At 36.4% G+C, this 15,807-nt stretch overlaps 2 protein-coding genes across 2 annotated transcripts; one reads left to right on the top strand and one right to left on the bottom strand.

Moving 5' to 3' along the window:
* On the bottom strand, nucleotides 1–2,215 carry LOC104422056 (F-box/kelch-repeat protein At5g15710). Its single transcript, XM_010034277.3, has one exon. It carries the CDS (start codon nucleotides 1,805–1,807, stop codon nucleotides 476–478), a length of 1,332 nt encoding a protein of 443 aa, XP_010032579.2. The 5' UTR covers nucleotides 1,808–2,215; the 3' UTR covers nucleotides 1–475.
* Nucleotides 2,216–11,139: 8,924 nt separating this feature from the next.
* Nucleotides 11,140–14,393, top strand: LOC104422057 (pentatricopeptide repeat-containing protein At3g29290). Its single transcript, XM_039302849.1, has 4 exons — nucleotides 11,140–11,208; nucleotides 11,437–11,589; nucleotides 11,631–12,860; nucleotides 13,221–14,393. The coding sequence occupies exons 1-4, from the start codon at nucleotides 11,140–11,142 to the stop codon at nucleotides 13,380–13,382; spliced, it is 1,614 nt and encodes a 537-aa protein (XP_039158783.1). The 3' UTR covers nucleotides 13,383–14,393.
* The last annotated feature ends 1,414 nt before the right edge of the window (nucleotides 14,394–15,807 follow it).

The following is a 15,807-nucleotide window of genomic DNA, read 5'->3' on the forward strand; positions in this document are numbered from 1 at the left end:
GGGACACAATCAGGAGCCAATTGTGATGATAAATAAAGCCAAATAATGAGCCCAGTAATCAAATGATACAACTTCCATATATAATAGCCCCCAAGAGTACAAAAGGAGATATAATTACATACTTTCCCAGAGGCTATTGTCCATGAATTAACGACCCTCAAGAGCCACTTCCATACAAGTGAGTAAACACAATGATCCGCAAATAATCAGCACAAAAAGCTGGATGGATAGTGTCATTACTAGTTGTGCTCTAGTTGTGCTCTTGAATGGAGACAAAACTACTTCTTTCAATCACAGTCATGTCAGAGGATGATCCACAAAGAAGAGCTCAAACAATAGAAATGCCGCTAATTCATGAGGTCAGTTAAAAATTGGAAAAGGGAAGGGAGAGGTAGCTGATATATGCATGTGCCGATGAAGCCAACAATCCAACAGAGTTCTTGTCACATAGAAGCATGATACCATGTTTCTCCATTCAGTTTATGGAAGCATCAAATCTTGGCTCATAGAAGCAAATCTGGCTGTTATATGACTGAAGAGCACAGCCAGCAATCCAAGACCAAACCTTCCTATCTACATCGTATATGAGACCCTTCCCTTGATTCCAAGATGTAAAGCAGATCAAGTTATCCTGTCCAAAGCACTCAAATCTCTCAGCAGACAACCTAAAAAGAGCCCGAAAGTATTTTGGCGGCATTCTACTGATCTCCACCCAGGTATTCTTTCCATGATCCAACTCCCAAATCCTCATACTCTGAAGTGTACTGTATAGACCTATCCTCCCAACTAGAAACAAACGTTTTTGACTACCAGCAACCAAGTAGCCATCCAACAAGGACCTTGGAAACTTAGCGGGGATATGTTCCCATAGCCCTCTGTCCAATCGAAATAACATCAGTCCAAGAGGTGAGAGAGTTTCCAAATACAATGTAGAATCACAAAACGCCATTTTTGAGGAGCACAGATTAACGGCAGGCATAATCTGGTGGAGAGACCAAGTGTCTTGCTTCGAATCATACACTTCAGTTGGCAACGACTTGTCACCATATATATCACTCGTTGCAATTACTTTGAAAGACCGATCTGTCCGATCAACAACCATGATCAACTGCCTTTGCTGATTATAATGCATACTTGGCAGTGTCCTCCATGTCTGAGTAAGAGGGTTACAGACTAAAGTTTTAAAAGTCAACCCATCAAGCCCAGAAAAGCAAACGAGACCTCCAGACGAGCCGATCAACCAAAATGCCCAAGGTGGCAAAAAGTTAAATGGAATCCTGTACCATGTTTTCAGAGGCAAACTAAAAACTGAGCATTGCGGGGTTTGTGAATTTTTCCAAAATGTAAGAAGACATGGCCCATGAGACGGCACTTGCGAATGGAACTTTAGAAAGCTACTATCCTGGAGGATAGAATTCCAACGCCTACAAACTGAACGAAGCCGGAAAATCATAAATGGGGGGACTCTAGCTAAAACCTCATTCAGCAAGTCCTCTGGCAACATTGCCCATATATTATCCTCCATTTGAACATCAGGGTGCACTATTTTGCTGAATGTAGCCGCTGTCTCCTCATCTAGACCACGGGGCTTCGTCTTAACAACCTTTTGCCTAGAAGGACTTGTGTTTCTTGATCCTGCCCGGCTTAAGGGGCTAGTATTTCTCGACCCACCACCCCTTATGGGCGATACTTGTTTAGGGCACCTGTCATCGGCGCGAAAAGCCTCATCTTTGGTCAATTGGGACCTGGAAACATCAGACCCAGATGGAGAAGACGACCCAACTTCGTCCGCGCGTGCTGACTCCATTAACCTAGCCCTACCCAGACGAGTTTCAGCTCTACCTCATGGTTCAGACACAACAAAGATCAGAAATTCGCAGCCGCGAGACGTCGATTTAGAGCGTCGCACGCAAAAACCCAACAAGCTCAGACATTTCCCTCGCATGGTATCTTCCAAGGGAGCAAGCACCGAAACCCAGATCAAGAAAGAGATGAATCAACCTTGACAAATCACTTACTGCGTCAGAGATGCAATTGGGAGCTCGAGGGTTCTTGGGCGGACCGCGCTTGGCACTCGAAGAACCATCCAGATTTTCGAGATCAGTGAAGTTAAAAAATTTCTGGCGTAGAAATAAAAGAGGAGCAGAAACTATAATTTCCTCCTGTTTATCTTTGGTCTAATTTCCCCCTTTTTTTTCGCTGGTTTCGAGAGGACATGTTTGAACGTTGGAAGAGATCTTTAAAGGAACAAAATATTAAAAAAAAATTATGAAAAAGAAAATTTCCACCCTCTCAAACGGCTTTAATTCTACATGTGTTTTCATAAGATTCACTTCAGTACTTTTTTTTCCTCAAATTCTACAGCTCCTATTGTTTAACTTTTATTCAAATTCGAAACATTAGAAATCTTTCAAAACATATTAGAATTTGAAACCCTTAACCATATTTTATTTTTTTTTCTCAAAAATTTTGACTTCCATTTCGAATATTTAAAAAGGGTCTACTTTTTCCAAACAGACATTCATATATAAAATAGTATATAAGGAAAAGGGTAGAGAAAAAAGTGAGTACGTGCGCTCCAAGATTATTTGAAAAATCTAGGATTTATAAAGCTTACCAGGTCAGAAGAATGGAAAATATCGGTTTTGCAGAAAAATTCCAGCAAGTTTGGCCAGAAAAAGACTTGAAACAAAACGAGCGGGGCGGATCGACTTGACTAGGTTTGCTTGTGATTGAAACTGCATCCTGCTGCCCCCACCAAGCGTCGGTGAATCCGACGGCCAGGAATCAACCGATTGGTTCGTGGATTGTTTCTTAACGTTGATGCCTGTCAATCAATACGACCCAGCTAATTAATTTGATAATTTGTACAGAAGGATATGAATCGGTTCAATTTTGGTGATTGGGGTCCACTACACTGTGGTTGGTGGAGGTGTGGATGAAGATATAGAGACGAACAGCTGATTCTACATGGGACCAAAGCCTTGGTCCTTCTAAAAATCCTTTCAAGAAATAGACACATATAATCCCTGAAATTTACGTCCTTAGCATTACATTAAAAGCTACATTTGAGGCCACATCCAGACCTCGAGATCCCTAAAGTATAAAACAATGTAAAGGTTAATGCCTAGATCTAGGCAAAAAAAGAAAGATTTTAATGAGGGGTACAAGACATGCGAGTACTGACATGTAAAAATAAGAAACACATCCTTATAGGCCATTGGGTTACCAGACAAGCTGGAAGCCCTCATAGGGAGGAAACTCCCTTACCTTGGTATGGCCAAATACATAATATGGACCCTAAACTTTTAAATTATTCAATATGGTCCATGAACTTTAGATCAATGTGCAATGTGTGGTCCTTAAACTTATAATTTGCTTAATATAGTCCCTAGTCTTTTAGTATATAATAAATTTAGTCCATGAATTATATAAAAAAATTATATTGTCTTTGAACTTGAAAACTCCGAGGACAACATTAAACATATTAAAAGTTCATAGATCATATTACACATTAAATTAAAATTCAACAACTACATTAAATAATTTGAAAGTTCAAAAATCACATTGCATATGTTGCCAAAATTCAAGGTCCATTTGTATCATCATCTCAATCATTTCTGGACTCTTATCTAATTAAAATAATTAATCAATGAAAATAATAATTAAATAATCCTTTTGGAAACGAAAATAGTAGTAGTTAAAGAAATGTCATGTATACTAAAAAATCTTACTGAAATTCTCTCATGAAGTGATGCGGCAATTTCTTTATCACTTGTTGATTATTTGATACATAGGTCCTATTTGCTTCGACAATGAAGAAGCTCAACATGTCATCGGGTAAAGGAGTTAGTAAAGTTCCTTAACATGTCTAGTATCCCTCTTATTTAGTATTTCGTTTAAACCTATTCAATGGATGTGACATAAGTTAAAGACCAATTGGATAGTTCAAACTTCAAGCATGAAATTCATTGACAAACTTATGAACAGTTTCCACCAATCGTCAATGGAGGAATTCGTGGACAAACTTTACTAATGTGGAGTTAACTACATTTCATCTTGTTGAAGGACAACTATGATTTGTCTCCTCTGACCCACACATAATACCACCACTACTCGGTGGCCATCATCGCCTCACAAGTCACATGTGATTGCGATGTTGCCGAATTAAAAATGTCAAGATGAATATTATCAAAAACAAGTAAAACAGAGCATGAATATGATCAAAAACCGATGATATTCAAGTTATGGAGTGCAATATTTTTATTGGGCAGTAGATATGAATAGAAAGATAGAAGACTTTGAAAATAGAGTTTATAGTGATTCAGTTTAGTGTAAGCCTACATTTATTCTCTCACGTTAACAATCTATTTACTATATTCCACTAAAATCGATGAGAAGTTATAGTCGTATGAGCATGCTATATTCAAGTACTTCTCCACAAAGTAGGTGTTGCTATTACTCAAGCTAATAAGTTTCTCAATCTCACACTAAAGCACACACTTATAACATCGTTCACACCTCTCAAAAGATTACAACAATATGCTTTAGAAGACAATTCAAAATATGTGAAGCTCACTCTTGATCTATCTTGCTCTCTATGCCTTGATATTTTTATACTCCTTAGCATCTGAACTTCCCATTGGATTTTTTTTAGGATTGATCTCCAATCCACCCGTTGGACAATTGTTAGAGAAGATTGGGTAGTCGTTGAAACTGAACAATCAGAGATCCTGCTAATTTGGTCACCTATCCAAACAAATCTCCATTTTAAAAATGGGATTCTTCAACTACAAAAGAACATTGAGTTTTTCGAGATGATTGTCAATCAATCATGATATCTTGCATTATGTCGAGGATAGAAGATCAATCAATATCTCCTAATGTGAGAATCCAATTAGATTACTAACTATGAGAAATGAGATTAGATATCTCAAAAATGATAAGCTTGAAGATGTAGGAAGAATAGATGTCATGCTAATATTTAGCCATCATATGACTTTGATGATACGAATATTCAAGTGAAAACTCTAATAATATCCATTGTTTGTCTTGTTGATATCCACATTATAACTGGCTTCTAATGATATTCAATTTCATCAGTCTAGTGATATCCATGTCTTGAAGACAAGACAAAATCTTAAGAGCTCTCCCTACCCTATCAATGCAAAAACTCCAACCTATCACATAATAAAAGCTAGCAAGCACATCAATTGAAGCAAAGAAGCCAATATATATGAATTCGTTGAAAATAAGTGAGAGGTCCACATTAAAGAACAAGTTTGGCTTGTTGGGTTTTGCCAAATTAGGAGCTATTGTGATGTTGATCACCTTCTCACTTGAATCGTAATTAATTCATGCCTAAATCGCTTCCTCAATCTTTAGATTCAAGTCTAACTTGGTTGAGTTAGAGTTAGCGACATTAAAGGCACCTGGAGTATAAGCATTGGATACCTGGCCGCTAATGTCAATCCTGATGCGATAGTCGTTGATGTTACTAAACTCGAATTCTAGGATGGTGTTGAGCTTGAAGGCAAAGAGATGGTTGGAGAACCGACATTGCTTGCATTGAGGGGCCTAGGTACTGGTTGGATAGGGCTTAAAGGTCTAGGACAGTGAAGGCAACGTTGTGGCCGCCAAGCTTCAAGGGACAACAACAAAGATGAAGGAGGTGGAGAAAGAGGAGACGTCACCGTCTCGAGAGTTCTTGAACTAGAGTAGAAGTAGTTAAATATGGGTGCATTTGGGAAACACTTTCCCAAAGCCCCTTGGGCCAAATTATAGGTGTTTGGTAAATTTTTTTGAAACCCCATCGTGCAAAGACTAGCTTTAAAGGCTAAAAACCTGACGTAGCTAGGAGGCTGCCTTAGCTTTCCAACAATTTCGACAAGCCAATTAAGGCAATTAAGGAAAATTTTCATTTTTCCTTTATTGCCCTAAAAATTCTATTAAAATTCTAAATTTAACCATTTTTCAAATAAAAATCCTGAATCTCTACTCCAAGGAAACGCTTACCTTCTATCTCGCTCTACTCTTCTCAATGAGATCTCACTCTTCTCTACAACTTTGAAGCTTGCCTCTCCAATTGCCTTTCTCTAGTAGTCTCTCTCTTCATTCAAAAGTTGTTGGCTTTTCTCACACTCGCTTCTCTCTTCACTTAGAATCCAAGCGCTCAACTCTTTCTTCACTCAAAACTGAAGCACTTGCCTCTCTCTTGGCTCAAAAGGCATTGCTCATCTCACCTCAAATCCAAGTTCTTTTGATTCTATTCCTTCAATTTTAATTCTTTTTCCTCACTTATATATCCAGCTTGGTGTGCTCTTTCATGGGTTCATATGAATTGGATTTTAAATTTATATGCAGTGTCCATTGCTTTGTAAATTTCAGAGGGTTGTCTTCATGTTTATTTGTTGATTGGAGAGAGTGATGTGTTGTTTGATGCAAATCACTTGTCTTGTGGATGAAAAGTCGCATCTTTGTGTCTGTTTTATTGAATCCTTGCATCTAGTAGAGAAATCTTCTCTTATTGGAATTTGAAATGGTATGTTAGAAGTTGATTTGGGCACAGGAAAATTGGGGAATGAGATAGGGTTGCTTCCATTGCTGAGCACCACTTAGTAACAATGGGTTTGATCTAGGCAAAGAGGAACCCTCCTCCATCCATACGCCTTCTATCTCACCAACTCAAAAATAATAAAATAAGACACTACCCTTTTGTTAATTATCCACCATATCATATTTTTCGCACTCTTCCATATGAAGCACCCATAAGAGGGCATCCTTTATTCTATCACCACCCTCGTGCATTGATGCCCTGCCAAGCTTTGAGATTTGGTTGTCTTTCATCAAGGAGCAAAGCATCTTCTCATGTTAGTCCTCTTTCTATACATAAGGTATATGCTTAAATGCCTGAGAGATTAATTGGTTTTTGTTCTTTTTTATCAACTTTTCGTGAAAGGTTGGTGCTTTCTGTTTGGGAACTAAGTCTCTCCACAGGACATATTTGTTCTTGTCCTAGGAAAGTGGGTTTTTTTTTAGGATTTAAATGTCATTTTGTGCTTTTCGTTGAAAATTACTGTCATTCTATTGAGAATGGATTGGTATTTAGAGTTTTCTCTAGCAGTTTTGAGACCATGTAGTGTATGTGTTTGTAATATGAAAGTCGTATCTAATTTATATTAATGTTGGTGAATCAAGGCATTTGCTATTATTGGATGGGTTGATTGTCTTTCTCATAAGATTTGAAGCTCTTTTTCATTTTTGTTTTTTTTTTTTTTTTTTTTTATGTATTATTGAATTTCTTTGGACAATATGATTGTTTCACTCAAAATGAACTTCTAAGATTTGAGGGCTGATGACCATTATCTTATCTTGTGACCTTACATATAATGACAGCTTGATGTTCTATCTTTGCATAATTGAAAAAAATTTGTTTTCCCACAATTGTGTCTAAATTGTCGTTACCGTTTTAAGCACTCCATGGTGATTTTGTTGCAAATAGCATTATGTTGTAGCTTTATGTTTCCTTAATTTGAAGGAAAATGTATATTTATGAAGACCTTCATAAAAATTAAGTTGCCTTATGTCTATCTTAATGGTATGTCAAAATCTACATACATATGTGTTCATCCATGTCCACAGATTGGCCATAGTTGATCTCTTTTTTCTTTTTTTTATCTTTTCTTTTTTCAAATATATTCTTGTTCATTTTATTGGAAGATGGCAATTAATCAAAGGAAAAGGCATATCGAAGCCTTAAAGGTGTAGAAACTTTTCGTCATTGTGCATTGAACAAATTGAAAAAGGCAATCTTCTTGTGAACAACAAAAGAGTGGATAGACAATTATAATTAACAAGTTGGAGGAGCTAAAGAGAAAAAATTATGATAAAAATCAAATGAAGAGTAAGTGGGATAATTTAAAGGAAGAATGGAAAATACGGAAGCAATTGGTTCAAAGGAAATAGGACTAGGATGTAATCCAAGGGAAAAAAACAATTGATGTTTATCCCTTCTTTTGTTACTTTTTTTTGTAAGTTCATCTTTTATGATACAAATCATGAAAATATTTTATTATAATAGGCTAATAATAAGTTTAAAGTCTTGAACAAAAGACATACATTTGAATGTTGAACTTTTGTTGGTTCAAATGTTCCAAGGTACAATTGTTATTGGAAGTGTTACTTGAAATTCTACATAAGGTTTATGAAATAATAAGAATCTTGAGGCCATACAAGATGATTTTAGTTGTTGTTCAAGATCTACTAATGATACTTTAGAGCGTGATGTAGATGAAACGAATGTCCAACCAAGTCAAAGTAATAGACATAAAAGAGCGGCGCCAAGTTCAACGAAGCAAGTTTGAGGAAAGAAAGAAAAAAATTGACCGGACCTACAAGTTAGAATCACATATTAATAGACTTATTCAGCTGTTGAAAGTATGAGCAATGCAACACCAATTGTTAGAGAGTTTGATCATTATAAAAAATTATGCAAATATTGAAATTCATATATGAGATTAAGTAAGATCGGAAGTTGTTCTTCTTTATAGTTTCACATTTTACTAGAAAGAAAGACAACATACATATTTTTATGAACTTAGATGGTAATGAATAAAAAGTTGAGGGGCTAAAATTTAAGTTGGAAGAGCATAGGATGTTAGTTTGAACTCTTTCATATTCTACATTGTTGTATTATGAAACTTATTTTCAATTGGTGATTTGCACTACTTGTGAACTCTATTTCTAATTATGTTCTAATGTGAGACATATGTGTTTTTAGTTTGTGTTCTTTTGATTGGGTCAAATTTGTATATAATTACTCAATTGATGGATGATTTAGATTATTTATAACTTTTTTTTTTTATATATACATTAAATTTAAATAGGTATGGACAATTCTCCTAAAAGGGAAATCCATGAAAAAGAGGATAGGGAATATTGGCAACTTGTGGAGTCGCTTAATTCACAATTGCTTATCAAGCAATATATAATTACAAAAAATCTTGTATGACATTATCATATACATTAAATGCATGGTTGAAAGAGTTGATGAGCAAATGTGTTAGTCCGATTTTATTAACGTGTTATCAAATGTTTAGAATGAATAAGATTATATTTAATATTTTCATGCATGATTTAGTAACACACTATGATCTTGAAGAAACTATGAATATTGATGTTACAAAAATACTTGGAATATTTCTTCATATTTTAAGACATGATATAGGTAATAAATAAACATAAGAGCGCTTTCAACACTCTGGGAAAATCATAGGTAGCATTTTAACTTAGTATTAAATGAAATATGTGAAATGGGAAAAAATTTAATCCAATGAGCTGATTGGCAATTTAGGGATGTTTAAAGAAGATCAAGAATATTTGAAGATTTTTTCCATATTTTAAGGTATGTTTTGATTATACAATAGGAAGAAAGAACTAAATATAAATTTCAATTATACAATAATAGTTGTTTTTTTTTTTTTTTTGTTTTAGGATTGCATTAAAGCTATTAATGGCACACATATCCAAGTGGCAATGCCTACAAAAGATCAAATTCGTTTTATTAGTTGAAAATGTACACCAACTCAAAATGTCTTAACAATATATAATTTTAACATGGAATATATTTATGTTTGAGCTAGTTGAAAGGGACAAGCCATGATACTCATATTTTCTATGAAATCATAGGGAGACGTGATATGTAATTTTCTCATCATCCTCCAAGTTTGTTAGTTAATGGGTTTTTGTATATTAATATGTATTAATATGTTCTATGTCGATTAAATTTACATTATATTTGTGTAGCTAAATATTATTTAGTAAATGCCGGATATCAAAATCCAACGGGTTATTTGGGACCATACAAAGAAGTTAAATATCATTTACCAAAATTTCAACAAGGTCCTACACCTATAGGTTATTGAGAGGTATTCAATCATGTTTATTCTTTGCTACGATTGAAAATGAGTGAGCCTTTGATGTGTTGAAGAAAAGTAGAAGATTCTAAAGCATATGCCAAGTTTTCCGTTTGAAAAAACAAGGAATAATTGTTATAGGAGTAATGACTTTACATAATTATGTATGAAGAAACATCATCAATGGAAGACATTTTGCAAGCGCAAATTTGAATCCCAATTATGAATATTCAGTTGACTTTAATGATACAAATGAGGAGACTAATACTTCAAATGATAAATTTATTTTCTAACATAGCACATTTACTTGATTGAATAATAATGATTTTAGTAAATACTTAAAGATGCTTATAATTTTCAATGATAACCCATTTCTTTTCTTGATGCATATGTAATCATATTTATTATAATGAAATTTCTCTTTTTTTATTGAGAAAAAGTCCACTTTGATGTTTTTATTTTTTATTTATGAAGTTGTTAATGTATCCCTTTTATGTTACATCTCACGAAAATAAAAAAAAATAGTCATTGTTTTTATTTTCGATTTTGAAAAATTTAAAATTAAAAAAGTTTAAATTGGTCACTCTACAGGACTTCCCAAATATATGTTTACAAAATAGCATTTCCCTCAAGTTGCTTCCCAAGACACTTTTTAATTACAGTTTATCAAATAATTTTTGCATTTTATCTGAACTCTTTAGAATAAAGGCTTTTGCATTTTTCAAAAGTTTTCTTAAAATTTTTTTGAAACGCACCCTATGTGGCCATCGGGAGGCTTGTCTCGTTGGTAAGCTTGAGGACGTCATTGTTGTTAAAGAAGGAGAGAAGAAGAAGGAAAAGGTGAGTTTGAGACTTGATCACTTCAAATCTTTATAAGAGATAATTTTTGCTCAAAGGTTCTTTTTTGAGAAAATGCATTCATTTCGGTCTTTATTCGAACCGCTCCTCTGATCAGTTCGATTCCTCGTTAGAAATGGGGAGCGGACCAATTGCTCTTGAAACCGGGAATCGCCAAGAACCAACCGTTTTGGTCCGGTTCGGTGCACGCCCCTCGCCCTTCATCTCTCTCAATCCATCCGACGAGTCCCCATGACACTCTTTTTGGGGTTCTTTACGAAGCACCCATCAGCGTTCGCTGCCCAATCTCTCCGACTCAGTAGTGCCCCGACTTTCCTTCCTCTGAATTTCGACGACCCCACTTTTTTTTTCCCCTCGATTTCGATCGATGGACGAAGTTTTGAGCGCAAACTACTCGGTGCTTGAGCTGTTCTTCGAGTTGGCCATGCATCTGGAGGTGAGTTCTTCGTCAATCCCCTGCCTTTAGGAACCATAAAGCTTGATGTTCGGCTGCAATTGAGACGCAAACCCTGTGGTATTCATGGCAACACTGTCGAACAATTTTGTCTCCGGAGCAAGTTTATCGACTCAGTTCGCGGGTTGCTTATGTACAATCCGCTCTAGGCATCTGCTATGGTTCGGTTCGGTGATGATGCATAAGCTCAGCTTGGTTTCTGACGTGAAGGCCCAGACTTCGTGTTCTATTTCGGTGAGGTTGAATGAGCCTAGTGCTGTAAGGGCTATGCTTAGCGCAGCAATACCGGGGTTAATGGGTGAGGAAGAAAAAGACGAAGATGGGGTTCCGATCGAAAATGAAGAATTAGAGTCGAGTTTCCACGTAAATGGGTTGGTTCCATGGAGAGATTCGGATCTTGATGGTTTGGGTCGGGGCTCGGAGGTGTAAATGAGGGTCCGGTGACATCAGAATCGGTTATTGTGAACCAACAGGGCGTGCAATTTCTAGAGGAAATGGATGCAGAGGTGTTGTCGAAGCGGGTTTTGGTGCTTAGCAGAAGAAACAAGGTTAGAAGTGCATTGGAGTTGTTTAGGTCAATGGAATTGGCAGGTCTGCATCCAAATGCGCATGCCTGTAATTCTCTATTATCCTCCCTTCTGAGGAATGGTCTTAATGATGATGCAATGAGAGTTTTTAAATTTATGAAGGACAAAACAATCACCACGCAGCATACTTATAGCTTAATGCTTAAAGCGGTTGCACATGCTCAAGGTTGTGATTCATCTCTCAGAATGTTTATGGAATTAGAAGCGGAAGGAAATGGGAATAAAGATTTTGATGCCGTTGTTTACAACACCATTATATCCATTTGTGGAAGGATGAATTATTGGCAAAAGTGTGAGAGGCTTTGGATGAGCATGAAGGAAAATGGCCTTACAGCAACCAAAGTCACTTGCTCCATATTAATCAGCGTGTTTGTCCGTTGTGGTCAATACGAGCTGGCGATTGATGCTTATGAGGAGATGGTTTTAAATGGATATAAAGCCAATGCCAATATATCGCAAGCTATGATCAAAGCATGCACGAAAGAAGGTAGATGGGATTTGGCACTCAACATCTACCAGGATATGTTGAGCAATGCACTCGAGCCAAATCTGATCACATGCAATGCATTGATTAATTTGCTTGGCAAAGCTGGAAAAGTTGAGTTAGCATTCAAGGTCTATAACCTTACGAAATCTTTTGGCCACACTCCCGATGCTTACACAATGAATGCACTTGTTAGTGCTTTGTATCGGGCAGGCCGGCCAGGCGATGCTCTTTGGCTCTTTGACAACATAATGAGAGAGCAGCCCTCTCAGCTCAACATTCATCTGTACAACAATGCTTTGATGTCTTGTTCTAAACTTGGGTTATGGGATAGAGCTCTTCAACTTCTTTGGAAGATGGAAACTTCTGGGCTATCAGTTTCAACGGCATCTTGTAATCTTGTCATTAACACTTGTGAGGTTGCAAGAAAGCCAGAAATAGCTTTGCAAGTGTATGAACACATGATCCACAAGAACTGCACTCCCAATATGTTTACCCATCTGTCGCTTGTAAGAAGTTGCATTTGGGGATCTCTCTGGACTGAAATAGAGGAAATTCTGAAGGTGAAGTGAACTTCTTTGCATGCTTCAACCATCATACCAATATCCATCTTTCTGTTTTTTTCAAAATGAGTGATAGGTGCCATTTTCTTCTGGAATATTAAAGTTCTGCTTTTTCATCTATTGGTTTTGATGAGGCAGTCTATTCTTTTGGAAAATTGTCAGTAGCTTCATTTTTCTTTCACATCCTCAGCTTGTTTACACTCCCAACAACATGAAGTTGTTTCCTTTCTTGGTTATTGTTATCTTATAGTATTTCGGCACCTTTTCTAACAGTTGCTGGTGTCTGCCATTAATATGGTGATGCTTCATGAAGAATGTAAAAGATCTATTATACAGTGACACTTTTCTTGTTTGCTGCAGGTTTCACCAAATGCATCTCTATATAATGCTGTCATTCAAGGGATGTGTTTGAGGGGCAAGATTGATTCTGCAAAGATGATGTACACAAGAATGCGTGATAAAGGGCTTAAGCCTGATGGAAAGACACGAGCTTTAATGCTTCAAAACTTACAAAAAAGTTAGCTAGACAAGAGCTTCCATTATGACCTGAGAGCAGAATCTTCTAGCATTCTTAGCAAAAGCCAACACTGAGAATATGGAGGACATCTTGCGGGAGGGATGATTTTTATATGCAATTGAGTTTTGAGAAAGTTGGAAATTAAGAGTGGTTATGCATACTAATGATTTGAAACCAGTTCAAGAAGAGACCAGTATGTCACAGCAAAAACAGATTCATATACATCAAGCATATTTTACAGTTTATGTGCCGATTCCATTCTGTTCTTTTCAACAACATTTCTCTCTCTATTTTGTAACTTTACAGATCAATGCATAGCTGTGTGTGTGTTATAGCATTTGGGCTACAGAAGATTAAAAGTTTCAATTGCATACTGTTACCATACCATGACTCTAAACATTTCAAAGGGCATCATTCTTGAAGGACTGAAATACTTAGCTCTGTTACAAAGTTTTCTTTTGTTGCCATGATATTAATCATGATTTTTCTTTTTTCTCTCTTTTTTTTGTGCCTTCCTGTATATGTTGTACTTTCTGAGGTTTTATTCTTTCAATAGCTGGGAAAAAGCTTTGTAATTTGCTCACATGAGAAGGCATTGTTGCTTTTCAACTTATGCTGAAAGGTTTGTCAGGGTTATGGCAAAAATAAACTTTCCCTACGAGGTGTGTACAGAGGTTGGTTTTATCTTTCTAGGCTTTACTTGCATTCCTAATTCAGGGACAGTGCTGCAGTTTCCTATGATTTAACTTCAAATTCCTGCTCTCATCCTTTCTGGGTTTTGTTAGCTTTCGAGGCTCGCTAATGCTTGCAATGGTGAAGTTGAAAAAAAATTTCAAGACTTGAGGATTAAGGTTATGGAGAGATGCCTATTGGTTCTGCAACAACTAAAGCTTATGTACATTGAGAAGATTTTTAGTGTTTAAATGTGTAATTACTCTGCATACTGAGTTGATTACAAGGTTGCCTCGTGCTGATGAACCTTGCCTGTTGGAAAGTTATTAAGTGCTGATAAGATTCTTTTCTTGATTATTTTATCTTTCAATGCATTCCTTTGACACAATCAAGTGGCAAACTGATTCTGACAAGATTAGAATGAAAACTTGGGGATGGGGACACTGGATTAGGATTAATTCGAGGGATATACTGCAAGAAGAACGAGCATCAGGAATGAGTAAGCATTGTTTAGATATGTAGATTAGAGAAGCCTGTGGAGGATTGCGACTACAGTGACAAGTGCAAAATGGGAATGGGATTCTTGAAAGAGGTTATGATTCAAAATTTGAGACTTCAGTTCTTGAAATCGTGGAATAAAGTTCTGGATCCTGCGGGTAACTTCAAAGCATGTGATTTGATTTTGTGTCCTTCAGCTGATTGCAATCAGGGAAACATGGTGTCCGATATTGTTTAAGGTCTGGGCTTGTCCTGTTTCTGCAGATATCTCTCAGGCGCTTGAATCATCTTCTTCTACCAACCAAATTCTGCTTCCAGCGAAGGAGTAAGCATCAGGTTCTGGACAAGTTTTTGTCTCGTGGACTTCATCTTTTTCATAGAAGAAGAAAATTCAGTCATTCTATGACGCTTGAACTTAATAAATCTTTATCAAAACCTGGAGTTTGACCCGAGGTTGGTATCAGAGTTCGCCTTTATTGTGGCTGGGAGAACGCCATCCGAAAAGAGGAGCGCTCGGGATATTAATTGAGGTATCCCGTTGACTCACACTTGAAAAGTTGAAGTGTGTAATTAAACAAAAAAGAAAACGTTTACCAAGGACAAATATTTAGGAACTTGCAGTGTCATTTTCCCAAGCTGAGCTAGCACCTTGTACCTTCAAATTAATATAACATATCTTATGTGCAAAAACTAATGGAGAGATTTCATGGTTGTTAGTATCTTGGTGATGGTGTGATGACATTCTTGCTAATATTTGAACTTAGGTAGTAGGTAATGCATGATAGTAATGACTCACGTCGAATATTCCATAATATGCTGAACTCTTATGATAATGCTCTAAAGATGGTCGATGATGATGTTGATAGCCCCTGGTACTGTTCTACTAATAAAAGAAAAGGCATCTTTTAATGTTTTTGTTTTTTGTGTGGAAAACATTAGTAGAAAAAGCATCTTCTAATGTTTGTGTGTGGGCAACATTGGTTGCTGCCAAAAGAAGACAAGCAAGTCACACTCATGGTCTCGTCTTGACTAAAAATATAGGTGAATACATTTGAATCTTTATGGACTTGTTAAATGCGTGAATTGGGTTGAGTCTGATTTGGTTCCAGATCAACCCATTTAACTCATACAGACTTATTTTTATATAACACAATTTAAACGCTCCATACTCGACTCTATCTTGATCCAAATTATATCCAATCTAAATGGGGCACTAATTCTTAGCAAATTTTCCTTTAAATATGGAAAATAGCATACTAC

This window comes from Eucalyptus grandis, chromosome 10 (genome assembly GCF_016545825.1).
Source record: "Eucalyptus grandis isolate ANBG69807.140 chromosome 10, ASM1654582v1, whole genome shotgun sequence".
NCBI classification, from domain to species: Eukaryota; Viridiplantae; Streptophyta; class Magnoliopsida; order Myrtales; family Myrtaceae; genus Eucalyptus; species Eucalyptus grandis.

What these genes read in the sequence shown, in the direction of transcription:
- LOC104422056 (XM_010034277.3), bottom strand. Translation starts at nt 1,807, where the DNA reads ATGGAGTCAGCACGCGCGGACGAAGTTGGGTCGTCTTCTCCATCTGGG.
- LOC104422057 (XM_039302849.1), top strand. Translation starts at nt 11,140, where the DNA reads ATGGACGAAGTTTTGAGCGCAAACTACTCGGTGCTTGAGCTGTTCTTC. An exon ending in AGTTGGCCATGCATCTGGAG is followed by an intron (nt 11,209 to 11,436) that starts GTGAGTTCTTCG and finishes TCTGACGTGAAG; the next exon opens with GCCCAGACTTCGTGTTCTAT. An exon ending in AATTAGAGTCGAGTTTCCAC is followed by an intron (nt 11,590 to 11,630) that starts GTAAATGGGTTG and finishes GGATCTTGATGG; the next exon opens with TTTGGGTCGGGGCTCGGAGG.